Here is an 18,379-nt window from a genome sequence, read left to right on the forward strand (position 1 = left end):
TGATGAGTGCCAACTTGCACCGAAACCTATGTCTAGTGTTTTTCTGCCGACTACTTACAACTATCTAGAGTCGATTGTTTATTTAACGCGATGAGTATTGAGGTTTTGTATTGGTTTCTGTAATCATTGTTAATTGTTACTTCATTTAGTTTTTTCTCACCATCATTTTCTCTTATCAGACCAGGAAATCAGTGAAATGATTCGACGCTTACGTCATGTGATCACAGAAAATTTGAGTAGACCAGTTTTTGTAGTAATGAGATATTTATTCGCATTTTTGAATCAGTAAGTTATCATTTCATCTTAGTGTTTAGAGTTTTTATTTTCACTAATTATCGTATACCTAATAATGTCAGAAGACTAATTCGATCTTCAGAGAAATTTTTTTCTCGTACCGCGTTTACTACATATTATATACACTATAAGTAGTAGCAATTTTGAGTTATAAATGACGGTGATTTAAGCTTTCAAACAATCAATACATTTTCGTTTGTTAATGATTATTTGGATGAAAATTAGTTAACGGTACCATTGAAATAATGATTATTTTAACTTTTTATTGGTCCATGTGAATTTTCATCTGTGCGTCAGTAATTTTACTGTCGAAACGAGTCATTTTGAAATGATTTTTCATTGTGTAAATAATTATCTTCACGAACTAGTGTAAAACAAATTAGGCCTCCCCAGGTATAAACAGCATTACCATACATACACAGATTAGGTCTGAACGATTCTTCAACTGATGCCAGCATGTCATTAAAATTAGTTTCAATTTGTAAAAACCCTCCACAAAATAACGTAAACCAGGTCAACTTGGTCAGACTTTAGTGACCTTCTGTGACCTGTAAGTTCAGCATTGAGACAGTAGCTCAGCTTTAGCATCCAATGATTATTCTACTTTTTTGTATTGGGCAACGTCATTAAGATGAACCATTCAATTTCAACTCATTGGTCAAAATTAATCTTGCTAGTCATGATACCTCAACATCATGAGTTTAATTCATTGTGTAGTTGTAAATGTATACATTGTTAAAGAGTTAAACTGTTTAAACTAGCTTTTTAATTTATGTCAGTTCACAATAAACGTTGATGATCGATAAAAAATATGGGATTTGACACGTATAGCAACTAGTAAGCATTTAAATTGTTTATTTCATTGAATCGAATCTACCAAGTATTGAATTCGCTAAGTATAACATACGGACCTCAAATTTAGTCACCCTAGAAATAAGCTTTGTCTCTGAGTAGTCTTCATTACGAATATATGATTAATGCTTTGATGATCATAATTCTCTTATTCATTATTGGTTTCAAAAAACTCAAATGATACTAATGATATCGACGATGCGTTTTATTAAACTTTTCTTCTCATATAATGATATAATAACGATTGGATACAATGAATATATCAAGAAAATTAAATTGAATAGATTTACATATAAAATGAAATGCTATTGTTTACTTATCGAAATTTATTCAATACATAAACAAGTGTATACACAATAAAGTAAACTTAACCAATAACATTTACGTTACAACATTACAACTTGTAAATACATGACAATAAATAATTATTGAAAAAAACAACTTTAAATGCACGTCCGACATCAACATATACAGGCACACACATCTTCACACCATAAAGGCATAAATACCTAACAACCAGAGTACTAACATACTAGTTTTTTCATGAATGGACACACTTTCTCATACGTTATTAAACTTACAAACATGGTCACGGTTAACGTTTTATTGATTAAAGATAGTATAGAATAATAGAGTATTTGGTAATAAACAAAATTTACATTCTGAACTGTACTTTACACGAGCCAATATCGTTAATAAATGTCCCTGTGACCGTAGTCAATTGGTTGGGAGTCATGTTACTTTTGTGATACTGTGTGTATGGATAACTTGACCATTTTTCTGCTAAAGTGATTGCGAAGATTGCAATAGTAATGAAAGTAATCGTAATATGAATCGGTGATTAAAAAATAATTTATGTCACGGAAAATAATCTAAATATTACTTAAAAAGTGTATATATACCAAACAATTATTTTCTACTAAAACGATATTACATTGTGTCTCATTGAAATCATAAATCAATCAATGTTAGACTACATTTGAAAACCTAGAAGCACTGGACCACCGCTTTGTCTCAGTTTGCGCATCCGAAACTCCGTATGTGGGAATTGAACTCAGCAACGTTTTTCTCTTGCGTGAATTCCTAACCTCTAAACCATTAGACCGGAGGTACTGGTTTCGATTCCCGCATGTGGGGTCGTGGATGCTCACTACTCAGGAGTCCCATACTGATACGAAATGACAGTCCAATGCTTCCAGGTTTTCAAAGGTGGTCAACATTGGTCAGTTCACGATTCTAATGAAATTCAACTATGTCAACAACCCCATGTTGATAATCTTATGCTGACTTGTGGCAGTTGACTAGAGGATTCTATTTTAGGAAGCTATAAACATAACTAAACTGTAATAATGAAAAACTTGAACGAGATGAAATTGTAAATGAAAATGAACACTTGACTACAGCACACTTGTAAAATCAAAACTGCTGGAGAGAGAAATAAAGAGTGAAAATAATTCATAGTCGAAAACCATTCCACGTATGGGGAAAACCAATAATTACATTAATCTCAAGTTACATAACTCGAAAGTGTTGTCAGTAAACATTGGTTATCAAGCTGCTCATTTAGGATGCAATTAGAATTGTCTTAGTGATTAATATTTTGAGGCTGTGAAAAGATCATAACATAAATTTCGTTTCTAACAAAGAATCAACAACTATAGGTATCATTACCAAGTTTGGATTTGCTCTAATTTTTCTACTCATCGGGATATAAATATATTATTTATTTAAATCAACAGAACTGTCATGAATATTTAACAAGTTAATGCATTCAGGTTATACATTTGAGAAAATATGTGAAATGACTGAAATACAATCAATTAAGTTGGGTAACTTAACGGTGTACACTCACGACTCCACTAAAAGCCGAATCCCGTATATCTAGTTATAGTGTCATCAACGATAACTTTTGATCAGTGGTTTAAAATTCAATAATCCATTTTAACACGTTCGCCAATTTGTAGTGAAGCGACTTGATCATCTGATGATAGTATCCCACTCTAGAGTTTTTAGGCTACAGGATGTCACTGAAATTTCATAAATATTACCTAGATGCAAGCTGTTAGTAGACGATTCATTGTTATGGTTAACTATGATGTTTCGTAAGGGTTTTGAACAAATCAGAATTAATTTTCATAGTATTCTGACATCAGTTGAAGAATCCTTAAGTTCTACTTTGTGTACAGTGGTTGTGAGTATTTAAAACTGAGGTGTTATAGGGTAGAGTGAAGCAGCTGTTGTGTGAGGCTCCATAGTTGTCAATGATTTTGCATTTCATATTAGTTCGTAAGGAGAATCGCCATTAAATTATAACAAATATCTGTATATGTAGTCTAGTTAATTTTTCAAAATATTTTTGAGAATCGTGATTGATTTCTCTTCCACTGAAACTTTTGATTATCTTTTCTATTGGAATCAACATCATGATACAAACAAAATGCTTTAAATAAGTCACTAGAGGAATAGCTTTTTTATTATTGTTTTTGTAGGATATTTTCTACTTGAAATTTACTCCTTTTCTTATAGTAACTGAATTATACTTATTTTGAGGTAAAGTTCTACTTGTATGTTAATCTAAGTGAACTATTCAAATGCTAAATTCACATTTATTATCCAAAATCAAATCATAATAGCGCCCATCATAAATGTACTTATGGTTGTGAGCTGTTTCAATAGAAGTACAGCTTTAAATTTATCTGTTATTAGTTTTCGGGGGAGGGTCTGTGGAAATTTTAGAATTTTCTGAGTTTAAATCACGAACTCTTCCTAGCTAGACCACCAATAAAAGCCGGCAAGTACTGGACACCTGTTTTTCATCCTAGTGTTGTGTTTGCGACTCTGTCAGTGATCAAACCTAGGACCTCGTTCGTAAACTATTGATCTCTAGAGCAGTAAATCGACACTCAATGATATATTAGAGCGAACAGTTTCACAGTATTTGAGCGCCGAGTTGATGTAAGACATTAAATAGGCAGAATAATATGAATTCATTATATTTCGTGGTTTCTCATCAGCTGCTTACAACCAAATATGCATTAGAGTTTTAGCATTGGGGTAATAAATAGAATGGAACGACTGACATAAGTGAATGTAAAGGATTGGAATAACAAAAGTCATCGATGATAACTATATATATATATATATATATATATATATATATATATATATGGGCAAGGAAAGGTCAGAGATCATTAGGTATTAGAATAAAGGGTGGCGTAATAGTTGAGTGGAGTTCAGAGACAGATAAAATCAAAAATGTGATTATTTTAGAGGTAGTTGAAAACAATTAGGGTTACGTAATAATTGAATAATTTTTAGAGGTAGTTGAAAACAATTAGGGTAGGTTACGTAATAATTGAATAAAATTTGGATAGTTCATATAATTAGGAGAGACACGAAACCACGAAATATAATGAATTCATATTATTCTGCATCAATATTTGTTCTGTCTTTATTTAAACTCAATGATATACGTGTCTAACTTCAATCGATTCTTGATATTGCTCGACCGTCTTCCGTTACCTGCGGTGGATAACTGTCTCACACTCTACATGGATGTTATTAGTAATCATAAAAATATTCTATTGTTTTGAAAGGAGATACTCATTAAGTGAATTCCATTTACTCAATTAGGTGCTAATTAGATGTTAGTGATTCAATAATTCTTACAATGCATTCAAAAATTAAGAACAATAATTTATAATAACTTCATCCACCAATTTCACTACTATTAATTACATAATTATTATTGTATCACAGTCCGTAAGATGATGGTTATTCGAAACAAACTGGATTCATTCCACCATATTCTTTGTATTCATAAACATTTATTTTCTATTTTAAGAAATATGTTCAATAATAACAATAATGATAGAATGTTTTTTATTTTCTTTAAATTAGTTTAATTATTCAGCATTCTATTTGTTATTCGTAAATGAAACAATTTATAGTGTGATGTAATGTTTTTTTTCTGTACATGAGGTTAAATATATTCATATATATATATATATATATATATATATATATATATATATATATATGTAGACGATTGATTATCCATTAAGATGAATGATGACCATAGTTTTTATGCATCCCCATGAATAAAATATTACATGTATGTATGTATGTATGTATGTGTGTACGTGTTTTTTTATTGTATGTCTGATGTAAGTTGTCCAACTATTGGTTAGTTTTCACAATATTTTCGTGAAGAATTTAATTTATTTTTGCGTTCACCCTGAATCCTATGATCTATTTTTTCTTTCATTAATTTCATTGCTGGCTCAAATAAAATGTATCAAGCATTGGGATGTAATAATTTAATAACTTCCCCTGTTTTATTGATTTAACTTTTAAGTAATGAGAATGAATCATATGAGGTAATTCTTTAAAAAAATTAATATAAGCTGAGAAAGAAGTGTGTACGTGATTGTGACAGCTTGATAGCTTCATCATATCATAATTTCCATGCAAGAAACAATTTTAACGATGATGACTATCGATACTTCTTTATTGTTGTTAATAAGTAAATTAATGAGGAGAATATGTTTCTTCGAATTGCATAACAAAGAAAAGGATGCATTCTGTTTGTATTAAATAGATATTATTTGAAATGCTATTCATGATTGTTTCTTTGGAAAACAGATAAGAAAAACACAAGTTCACAACTAAGTAGTGTTTTTGCGATTACGTAATTACTACAGGCAGACACGTAGTAGTAATGGATAGTGAATTGATCTTTTTAAAACATAAATCATTGTTGCGTGTATATGAGGAAGTAAAACTAGAAATTTAAACATTGATATACAACTTATAGTAAAGTTAATCCAATCTATAAAAAAACTAGTAGAACTCACAGAACCTAGATGTATACTATTGGTGAACGTGTAAAGTACTGATAATGAGCGAGAAAATTCTAATTGCAAAAAATTATCATTCTAAATAATGATGCGTACAAAAAAAGTTTTGATCACAGTTATTAATTTCACTTGGTAATAGCTTGGCTTCGAGATAATTCCTTAGGTTTCGTTGACCAATCACCCTGATAACCGTTAATAAATAAATCCCAACGGTGTTTGAATTCAGAAGGCAATACGAAACAACGATTACAGTTTATTATTGTATAGCACAGATAACAAAGTTACAAGCACATCAAGCAAATTGGAGCAGAGAGGCTAATGCGCGCAAGCAAGGAAATACATGGGTGAATTCAGAGTCAAATCGAATAGAACGGAGGCGAAGAAATAGACGAATTGTTACTGTTCAAATAACACTGTTTCTCAAATAAGTTAATTAAAAGGCTTGACAAAACTAATTATAGGAGTTTTGCTCTTTAATGTCATGGATTTTTTAATGTAAAATACTAAAAAATATGAGGAAGATTCAATTCAAAACAAACGTCAAATTGAACAATCTCTGTGACCTATCATGACCTATCAATAACGATGTTCATATTGGCAACTATTATGAAAGATAGAATACTACCATATAAGGGGTGTGTGACAGATAGTATCGGTGTTATTGGCGAATGGGTGTAAATTGGTTCAATTTGGACATGTGATGTTGCTGTATTCCGATTCAGTGATGAAAATCTGTTTTACTTGTTGCTAGATTAGATTTTTATTTCGACTAGTGACTATATTGGTCGGTATGCACTGCTGAAAAGTTGGAGAATAAACCGAAGTGTTCGTCTACTGCCCTCTTATTTTCATTGGTCTTCCAGGTTATATCAGTACATGATAAAAGCTCATTTCATATTGAACAGTCTCTTTTAACTGTATTTATTCCATTCTTAGTTTCTTGTCATTTTTTGGAACATCTTTTTAGTAAATATTTGAATACGATTTGTATAATACATGTCCAAAACACCTCGATAATGTTAATATTTAATTACATCACTGGAAAAGTATTAATCTTTCTGATTTTTATCGGGTATCGGTTGTGTATACACCGACTTTCGGATAGCTCCAAGAAATGTGTTTACTCCATTTTAGAAATAATTTACAACCGATTAATCACTGAGTGGTAGTGATCAACGTTATGTTTGTATATATTTTCCTCTTACTTGTTTTCTTTTGTTTCTTATTAGCGTATCTGAATATTCTAGTGAGAATATGATGGATGCATACAATTTGGCTATTTGTTTCGGTCCGACATTAATCCCTATTCCAAGTGAATATAATCAGTTACATTGTCAATCAAGTGTTATTGATTTAATCAAACTACTCATTATACATCATTTAGTAATCTTCGATCATATGCTTCCTGGACCTGTGTATACGAAGAATAAGTATAATATTAGCAATAATAAAACTACAAATCATAAATCTGTAACCAGTTTAGATTCACATCGTTTATCACTTTCGTCAAATAATGCTATCGAAATAGGTACAGATAAACAACATGTTAAGGATGATAGTAGTAATTCATTTAAACAAAACTTACACGATACATGCCAATTTTCAGTGGGACTAAATATTAAACACCAGTCATCTACATACTTGGATCATGTACAGAGTAATGATAATAATAATAATATTTCATCTGTGGAATGTGGTAAAGCATCAAGTGTTGGGTAAGGTTATTTGTTATCAAATTCTGTTTAGAATTAATATTTCATGATGCATTTTGGTCAGTTATTCTTTATGATATATGAATCAGACATTTGTTTCATGCTTTTCCTAAGGTTCCTCTCTTTGATTCGAATTTCCTAGGGTCACTTACAGCTTTTGAATATATATATATATATATATATATATATATATATATATAAGTAGTAGCAGTACTAAAATTGCGTCGTTATTGATGAAAAACGTGTTTGTTGTAAAAGTTTTAAAAAGTCATATATTTATTCACTTCCGTTTTTTATCAAGCTAACATACATGGTGTAGAATATCAGGTTATTTTATTTGATCGTCCACATTCTATACTGATGACTTTTCAATCATTACCTTTACTTCACTGCTTATCCATAAGTTCAAATGATGATTTAACTATTAAATCTTGTTGACAGTAATCAATACCGAATAATTTGATAATTTATATTAGTCCTTGCTTAATTAACAAGTAAATCTGATACGTTGTATGTTATTTTGAAATCTTATCGTGTTTCTTATTATTTTAGTAACAAAAAACATTAATATTTAATTCCTTTGTATTAGTTGTTTGAATCTTCCCATTGATGTTTAGGACTGCAATTCATCAGTCTGTTTTTTGCCATATTGTGTATCATGTGCAGATCATCTCGATATTACAGTTAAGTCACAAGCATTATAAGCAGAGATAGACAGTTGCTAGCAGCGTAGATTAGGGTGTGTGTCTCGTTCAGTTTGCGACTCGTCAGTTGGATGTACGTGCGTCCCAGAGTTGATTCGAAAAGAAACAGATCGATTGTAGTCCTAAACACCAGTGAGAAGTTTCAAATAACCAATACAAACGAACCAAACTTCACCCCATTACAAAAGCTAATGAGTATCTGAGCTCCGTAGCTAAGTGGATGATGCGATGGCATTTGAAAATAACAGTGTTGGGTTCGAGTCACGGTGTGAACATCCGGATGACGAATCCCAAGTAGGATGAGACCTGCTTCCTCGTTTCCATTTCTAGCCACTATCCTTCGCTGCTCATAATAATGATATTTTTGTTATAGAAATTTTATTCTGTCGGTTTGTGAGTTAATTAGTAGTTGAGATAGTGAATAAATGGCCTGAATAACTCCCATGAGTTGCACAGAAATCCACTCTTCAGGAAGAAGGTTGAGATATAAAATGAGCCCATGAAACCACTGACTGTAGCTTAAGTTAAGCTGTGTTGATTGGCAGTAACCTCCTGGTTTGAGCTTGCAGGATTTGTATTTCTTGACTTCAGATGGTAAGGCTCAAAATTGGTCTCTGATACAAATACATTCATCTATAAAGAAGTAGTAGATGACTTCACATCTCAATAAAACTATGAATGTGAATTAATTTATTATATCATTATTCTTCTTATTACTGTTTTTCTGCTGTTGTGAAGTATTGTCGACCTTAGTCAATACATATTTATCCGAAGTTGTTTATAACTAACTAAATGGCAATAAATATCATGAAATTAGTTTTTTGTTTGTTTTTAAAACATATCGATTGAACTGCTGTAATAATATCATAATGTTTCTTTGATAATGTGAAACATTGACCAAATTCAAACATACCATAGGTACTTAAAATATAAACGAAGAATTGTTATGTTGAATACACACATTTTATATCCGTTATTACTATACTGTTACTAGCTTATACACACATTATCAGTGTTTGAAATCCAGTCAGTCAGTCAGTCAGCTACAACGTAGGACCAGGCACATTTATGCATCGGTCCAAGTTGCCATACCTCGTTAGCACAACAAGATGAACACCGGATTCATAGTAGTTAATTTAGTGGTGGTAATATATAAAAGATAGGTTGTAAATAAGGATATAGTATAGGAAGAAAGACAGATATGAAGCAATTTTAATCTCAAGGTTTAAGGGAAGATAGAGAGTGTATACACCTGCGCCATTGTGATCGATTCTGAGTCATGTCACACAGAGTTTCCAACCATTGGTTACGATAGTCACGCGGACCCCAACCAAATAGTCTGCATCTACCAACATGTCTCAGACTAGAAGTTAGTGACTTTAAGCACTGATGCCACGTTTTAGTTTGCCGCCCCTAACTCTCTTCCAAACATCGTCAATACTAGTCAGCATAGCACGTCGTGGTAATCGGTGTTCAGCCATGCGTAACACGTGGCCCAGCCATATCAGTCGATGAAGATTCACAACTCCATCAACTGATTTACCATCATTCCCTAATACCCTGTGTCTAACCTCACTATTACTTACCCGGTGATCCCAACAGATGCGAACAATATTTCTAAGGCATCTGGTCAAATACTAGTAACTTGCGAGTGTTTGAAATCGATTTCAATTGAAAAGAAGTAGTGATAGTATTATTTTTTAAAAACGAATACATAAATTTATTACAAAACGATGGATTTGAGATATTCATGTTGTATTTGTCAGTCACTTATATTTTTAAGATTGGTTATTGTTCCTAATGTAAGATATTTGAAACTTTGTAATCAACGATGGATAATGTAAAACCTTATTTATCAAATAAAAAATTTATGTACTTAACTTTAAGCCATATTTTTTAATATGAAAGCTATACTTATTACACAGCTATCTAAACCGAGGTCAATGAAACAAGGGTGGAACCTCTGGCTTAGTGATTAAAAGTTAACAGCTTTAACCAGTAATAGTTATCCTTTGCTTCACTTTTACTAGACTTGTATTTCTTGATTTCGTTTATTTGAATAACTTATTCACTAATTTTATTCACATTCTAATTAGTAATCAATATTCTTTTGTACATAGTTCTATTTTAATTATTAACTCTCTATATCTCTTTATTAAAATAATTCTCCTGTATATTATAACAAAAAAATAATTTTAGTTATTGAAAGATATCGTTCTTATTTTAATATTTTTCACTTTCAAATAAAAATGATCATTTTATGTTATACATATTTTTTTATTTCAATTAATGAAACATAGCAATCTAATTGACAATGAGACGTTATCTTCGTCTAAGCAAAACGAAGCTGCTGGAGATGATGATTACGTGTTTTCTGAAGATGTCCAATCCATATCTGATAGTGAAGGTTCGTTTCGATTTATCTTTTCTGTGTCGATAATACGATTGATAATGATGATTCAATTATAAACTATACCAGCTTCGTGTAATGTTTGTTTTTATTCTCTGTTTTTTTAATGAATTCATCGTTCGTGTCTGTGTGTGAGTGGTTTAGATATACTAAGACTGTTAATAATACCAGTGCGTGGTTATAATCCATGTATATTCAATCTCTATCCATGTTCATTCTTAGTTTAATGGCATCGTTTCACCAAGATAGAAACAATCTTATATTATATGTAAATTATATGTGGTATTTATGTACAAGAATGGGCGACATGCATTTACACTAATGTTTATGTACGTTTGAATAGTACTCTTTTTTGACATGAAATGTAACTTCTTTGTACTCTGTAGAAACAAACATTTTTGTCTAAAAAGAATCACTATTTGCTTTTAATATGTACTCAGTCTAATAGTTGCTTGCATAATTGAATTTTTTATGCATTTGGTATTTCATTTCATAACTGGTCTTCGAGTTTGTATCAATTATTCACAATACTGGATGATACGGAAACTATTTCATACCAATTAACCAATTTAGGTAGAGTTGTATTCGAGCTATAGTATAAGTAAGGGATGACGGTTTCACTTGTCAGGCGATAAGGTAGCTGTTGTATTATTTGTAACCTCAATAGTGATTGGTACAATACAGTAACTGCATACAAGATGGTAAAAATAGGATAGTTAGTAAGTATTTGTCTACTAAACAGAAGGTTTGTATTTCTTATTTGTTATTATAATAATTACTATGACTTGTCTCCCATATGTTAATGGTAGGGAATGTGTTTTTTGGCTATAATCTACTAGACCGACATCGGGAAATGCATTACCATGGCTACTGTTGACCAAATTAAGTTTTAACGTCGCTTCTTCCTTTAAGATCTTAGAGTCTGTTTGCAACGCAGGTTTGTAATTGACTTTTCCAACACTTTCAGGTTAACCGTTTATGTCTCATTACCAGAGGTCAGATCATACGAGATATTGTTGTGAACTAAGCTCCCACAACCAAAATCTTCCTAATTGGGTTAGGTTTTTAGATATTTTAGTCTGTATGTTTAACAAGTTAGATTGCTAAATGTAAATAAGTGTATTAATTTATTTCGAAGGTATTCCTGTAGAGTTAGTTACTATTTAGGTTGAAATATTTCTTGCTGAACTGCATTTTCATTTTAAGGTATTCTTAAACAAACATGATGTCTTTTATAGTTATGTATTTATATATTTTTTTGAAAAAAAAACAGATTCCGAACCAGCGTATACTTTAGCTGTTGCTCGAGCAGATTTTACTGGATCAAGTGAACGTGAACTATCATTTCATCAAGGTGATGAGATTTTTCTTTATCGTCAGTTAAGTCAACATTGGTGGGAAGGACAGTTAGCTTCAGATTTGAGTTGTAAACGTGGCCTAATACCACATTTATATGTTGTACCCAAAGCTGCTCTACTACACCTTGCAGCATGTGAAGATGATAATCACAGTAATGAAAACCAACTGTTAAATGAGATGACCATTGATCTTTCTAAAAAGAGTGGATGTACAGCAATTGATGGAAGTTTAACTAATTTAGATCATGTCGATGCCGATAATAATAATAATGATGATGATAATAAAAGTGTAACAGAAAATGGTAGTGTACTCAGTTGGAATTGTCCTTCTGAAAGTTCAAACGAAAATATTCTTTCCGATACTAATGATAATAAAGTACATCATTCATCACAATCTGAAACTCCGATTTCAATAACTGACAAATCAAATCAATTAGAAACTATAACTGTGTCTAAAACTATTCGCGACACTTCTATTCTCAAAGGGACTTCTTCAATGATTGAGATTTCTGATAAAGGTAAAAAAGTCCTATGTAATTACTTAGTTATTACTTTGTTATCAATCTGTTATTGTAATTGATAGAACCATATACATCCATAGATTTCGTTTCTGTTCTACTGCTTCTACTCCATTTGCCAACACGTATTGAGGTAGATAGAGATTGACCCAGTAGATTTATAGTTCATACTGTAGCCATCACGTTTGATGGCTACAGTTGAAAGCAATGACGTATGTAGACTAAAATCATGTGTATAAATCAAATTATATAATTACATAGTTGAATGTATTTGATCATATAAATCTTTGAAGTATTATTTGCATATAATGGGACCACTGAATGAGGTCCAAGTCACGACGTACCAGGAAAGAAGAGGACTGTGTTAGACCTTCATCGACCGAGGTAGTTCATATTTTTCAATCCCACATGTCTCTTTCAATGCTATTTTTTTTTATTTTTCGTCTGTTTTTCATCTCATTAATTTCTTTTCACTATACTGATGTGGTATGTGGAAACCTGAACCAATTACATTCATCCCAGGTCGTACATTTCTGATGACTGACTTTATTTTAATATGTGTTAAGTACTTTACTTACAATAATCGAGTTCATATTTTAAACTTTAGGTATCTAGTTAGGCATGTGCAGAAGGCTCATTATGCTTATAAAGTTTCATTTAGCTCTACTATTTGAATGATAGTACAAAACACAGTTCCACTTTCTAGCGGAAAACTCGAACATGATTCTGTAATGAAAAAACGACTCATTTCAAAACACGTTGTTTGACTACAACAATATTACTTAAACTAGGATGGAGTAGTCACATAGAGTTAGATTTTACATTATTCATAACAAGTAGCTGAATGTTTCTGTTATGACGTGTAAGTTGACCGCTTTTTTCGTATCCTAACTATTCGGATAACCCCAGGCTAGCACTACTCAGCGACTTGAAAGACCAGAGAGAAGACACGAGTATCAGAGAAGCACTTTACTACAAGGTTCAATTATGTACAGAAAAACAGGGGTTTTATAGTAATTAAAAGACCTTGAGATTCCATAGTAACAGTATGTTAACAGCCAATCAGGACCTTGTTATTTTAGTAGCATTTTAGTAGCATAGCTTCTAACTAATCGCTGATTGGTTGGTCTCTTTATGAGCCTCTCTAGAGTTTATCGTAAGCCGACCTAACACCTCCCTTTTTTTTGAAGATTCGAAGATTAGATTCTGATTTTAAAAAAATTATCTGTAGGTTGAAATTCTCCAACATTTCCTCCCCCACGAAATAATGTTGGATCTTCATATCTCCAAAACACAATTAGTATGACTTCATTTAGGACATATTTCTCGTATTGAACGCAGAATCTACTAGAAATAAATAGATGATGGTGAACGATATTTGATTTTAGGTTATCGGAATTCGGATTTTCTGAAATATCTCCATCAAATTCATTAAGATTTTCATTAGAGGATATTAGATAACTAGGAGAATCGGCATCTAATAAAATTGCATCAGATTTTTGATCACCATCTGATTTGACCGGCTTATTTTTCTCATCTTTATACGAAATTTCATCAGAATTATGGGCATCATTACGCGAACCCATATTATAAACTTCTGTCTCCCCATGATTACGAGTCACATTTGGCACAATTTGGTTAACTGTATTGTTCCAGTTATTTCCTGGACATGCGTTCTTCCAGTTTTCTTGGCCAACATCACCCAAACTGTAGTTCTGTTCTGACGTAAGTTTGTCGTCAGAGATGGGCGGACTTAATGGTGTTTCATTTGATTCTGGACTAAGGGGGTTGTCTGCGGAACCTTCTTTTTCTTGCTCATCTGATACTGTCACAGTTTCATGTGCATTAGGCAAGATATTGTCTTGCTCTGAACCGGCCAACTTACCAATTTTGCATTTTCCATCAGATATAAAGGGAATTGAACCCTCAACTTGGCGTTCTTCTGGGACGGCCATTTTAGCACCATTATTGAAAAACTTGTCCAAGACTGTCTCAATTAGTTGCTGCTGGAAGGCTAGCATCTGTTGTTGCCGGTGCTCTAAGATTATCAGCGCCTGTTCTAAAGAAATCGTCATTTTTTTCTGCTGATAATAATAATAACTCCGAAAATCCACCGGCAATTATTACAGCTTGTTTGATTCCCAAATCACGTCTCGGTTGCTGTATTTCTTTTTGCCAGAATCCTCGACGACAATTGTTGTATTTTTTTGTGTACCAAAAACCCCGACAACAATTGTTTTTTTTTTTGCCGAAATCCCCGTCGCCAACTGTTATGACGTGTAAGTTGACCGCTTTTTTCGTATCCTAACTATTCGGATAACCCCAGGCTAGCACTACTCAGCGACTTGAAAGACCAGAGAGAAGACACGAGTATCAGAGAAGCACTTTACTACAAGGTTCAATTATGTACAGAAAAACAGGGGTTTTATAGTAATTAAAAGACCTTGAGATTCCATAGTAACAGTATGTTAACAGCCAATCAGGACCTTGTTATTTTAGTAGCATTTTAGTAGCATAGCTTCTAACTAATCGCTGATTGGTTGGTCTCTTTATGAGCCTCTCTAGAGTTTATCGTAAGCCGACCTAACAGTTTCACTTCCCATTGGTTTTAATATTCTATTCCATACTTTGTTTCTTGTCTTAAAATCCAGGTGTAAAACCGACTAGTTCTAAGGAAAGTTCAAATACTACTTCAGAATCTCCCGAATCTAAAGATAAGAAGTCTTTACAAGAATTTGGTTATTCAGATAAACTTGTGATGCACCGGTTTAATAATCGTTATACTATTAGTTATCCAGCCTTTGGACCTTTAGGTTCTGTTCCTGAAAATGAAGTTATATCACCTAATGAATTAACCCCATTATCTCCTGTGTATAGTTTAAATGAAGCGAATAATCGGTGCCAGTCTGTAGGCGAAGGAAGCTCTCGATTTTTATTTAATTCCGACGTTGATACAGCCTTAGAAGAAGTAAGTTTTTATTAAGAAAATTGATCATAATAATTTTACCAGTATATAGTTTGTTCAGAATAACCGTCTGATTAGATATATTACCTTTTTTCGGCAAAATCTTTTGTTAATCCCTCTCATTGACTAATATTCACCTAGTTTTCCAGTGAATTGAATGTTTAAGTATTCAATAATAATTGTCTTGTTGTGTTTATCAACCACTGAAGCTCGCTGTCCAGCAGTCGTAGTAGTTAAATGAGTTACCCTACAACTAAGTTGGTTATAGTTTCGAACTCTGTTTGACCTACTTCAAATAGGGAGAACAATTAGTATATCTGGCCTTCATACTTTAATGAAATGAGGTTATTGAAGTTTGAAACAACAATAATGACTTGTGTAATACTGAGTTTGAAAACATCTTTTATCTCTACGAAATTTTTTCAACTCTGGAGTTTTGTTCGTTGTGTCTATTACTTCTTGAAGCACTAAATTTTCTATTATCATATAATTTAAATGTTCATCACTTTATATTACAATATCCTTATCCAACTTGGGATTCGCAAAGATCAAATTACTCTGCTCATCATATATACTGAGAAACCGTTTTGTAAATTTATCACCTGTCTTCTCCTAACAGTCCTGGATTCTTTTTACTAAAATGAATTGACCAGACTCTGTTGTGATCAATATTGATACAGTGCCATTTGGGAACCAAAGTTTACGTACCTCTAATTTTGATGCCAGGCAATTAAGTCCACGAACATGTATTACTCATATGATGGTTACAAAAGTGATGGCGACGTTGTATAATAATGTCATGGTGAAAATTCATTTCTATACCATTATTATACACCAACACCCATTTTTGAAATATTACCACATTCAAGACTGTAAAGGCACTTACTCTCAATCGCTGGGCACAGTTCTTACAGTATTTCGACCGGTTCAAATTTAACATCTGTCGCGAGAGACGGTTTAATAGTGCACATTATTGACTGACTCCCATATGACGCTAATCATATAAAAGCTGATGTCTTGAATTTTACAGGCGATCGGTCAGCTTTAAGTAGTCTGAATTGTTAATTTAATTGTGTAGGGATTGTTGACTGCGATTGGTTTTTTTAAAGTTTGTATTATCTTTGGTGCTACTTAAAGCTTATTCAAGTAGTTAGAAATGTGAAGTTCAATTTTTCAATTCATCAGAATTACGTTTGGACATTCCGTTAGAGATTATACTTGTTTTCAGTTTCATATTAACAATACATATGAAATCGACACCATCTTAATCTATTGTTCTAAATATCCACTTACCACGCTTATGTTTTACTGCTGTGATTGTTCGTTACTATTTTAATAAGTACAAATTGAGTTGTTTAAAGTGAACTAATATTTATTATTAGATTTTTTTACGTCATACAAACACTATTCAACTATTATATATACACTGTGAAATTCACTTATCAGTTTTAAGATTTAGTAACACAACAAACACAGTTTTATGTGAACTACTAGGGTTCATGTGCCGTAAAACGTACTATTTTTAAGAAACTTGATAAAGCAATAAGCATGGATTGTTTTATCATTTATTATTAATTAACGTGACTGTCAGAATTTTTGAGTGCTTAATTGTCCCAAAAGTACTTTCGTAAATGAAATTTCAGTGATTATTAATAGTAAAAATTTCAAGGTTGATTGTGATCAAATTATCATTTTTACCCTCCAACTTATCTTTGATCAAGGTTATGCGTGGTTTAGCTTCTTTGGAACAAGCAGATAACCGTAATAGTGATTCTAGAACGCTAGAACGCAACCAAGAACTGACTCGTAAACTTTGCTTACCTAGCGCGAAACATGCCCCAGATTTAGTCATGGATCTTCCTATTTCAACAGATTCTAAAGTGCAAAAATGTACACCGTCTCCCAGTTACACTCATGAAGAGTCGGCTAACAGCTTTGCTGAACATTTCGCCGAACAAACTTTGAATACAATGCGAAAGCGCTCTGAAACACAATCATCACCACAAACGTCAGTAACTTCAAACCGATGTCCCGCCAGTGACGGTAGTAACTCAAGCTATGGAGAACTTGGCAAAGTTATTCTACGAAGTAGATCCAATCATACAGTTCATTCGGTAGAAGTTCCTAAAAGCTTACCCTGTTTGAATAGAACAAGTTCTGAAGAAAAAAAACATGAAATACCACAAACTGCCGATGAAAAACCGACTAGTGAACCGAAACTTTCAATCGCTGCTCGAGTAGCAGCTTTCGAAGCAACTAAATCTGATTCATCTGGTTCTTCCATAAACGTTGCTCCAAAATTAGCTCCTAAACCTAAAAGAAGTTAATTCTGTTGTTGTTTTTACGTATTTCTTGTTTAATTTATTGATTGTGCTCAGCATTTATTACTTGTCAGTTTGTTATTCGAGGTGATTTGTACAAACAATATGATAAATTGCTTTAATAACCCTATAATCTGATGATGAATTATACAGGTTTTATCCGTTGGCATATTTTAATGCCCAATTAAAGTATAAATATATGTAAACAATACAGTGCTTCCTTTCTTTAAGATTTCCACTAAATTCTTCATTATTCTGCCCGTTTTTCTCCCAATAAGATGATTTCCTTTGAATTAATTTTCATTCTTAAATTTGGTAAGACCTAACTTTTACATTGATCAAAATGATTTTAGAAATAATGTGTTTTATACACTGTTAATATTTTT

General features: G+C 32.3%; 1 protein-coding gene across 1 annotated transcript in view; it reads left to right on the forward strand.

The window, feature by feature from the left end:
• Positions 1–18,045, forward strand: part of Smp_028030 (putative slit-robo rho gtpase activating protein) — a gene marked incomplete at its 5' end in the record, with an annotated part of 61,469 nt that extends 43,424 nt beyond the window's left edge. Inside the window, 6 exons of the mRNA XM_018794146.1 lie at positions 180–285; positions 7,235–7,720; positions 10,722–10,828; positions 12,105–12,707; positions 15,359–15,675; positions 17,394–18,045. Coding sequence (XP_018648588.1) covers positions 180–285; positions 7,235–7,720; positions 10,722–10,828; positions 12,105–12,707; positions 15,359–15,675; positions 17,394–17,999 — 2,225 coding nt within the window. The 3' untranslated portion in view covers positions 18,000–18,045. The remainder of the gene's footprint in view (positions 1–179; positions 286–7,234; positions 7,721–10,721; positions 10,829–12,104; positions 12,708–15,358; positions 15,676–17,393) is intronic.
• Between the last annotated feature and the right edge of the window lie 334 nt (positions 18,046–18,379).

The sequence above is a fragment of the Schistosoma mansoni genome, chromosome 1, assembly GCF_000237925.1.
Source record: "Schistosoma mansoni strain Puerto Rico chromosome 1, complete genome".
Classification (NCBI taxonomy): Eukaryota; Metazoa; Platyhelminthes; class Trematoda; order Strigeidida; family Schistosomatidae; genus Schistosoma; species Schistosoma mansoni.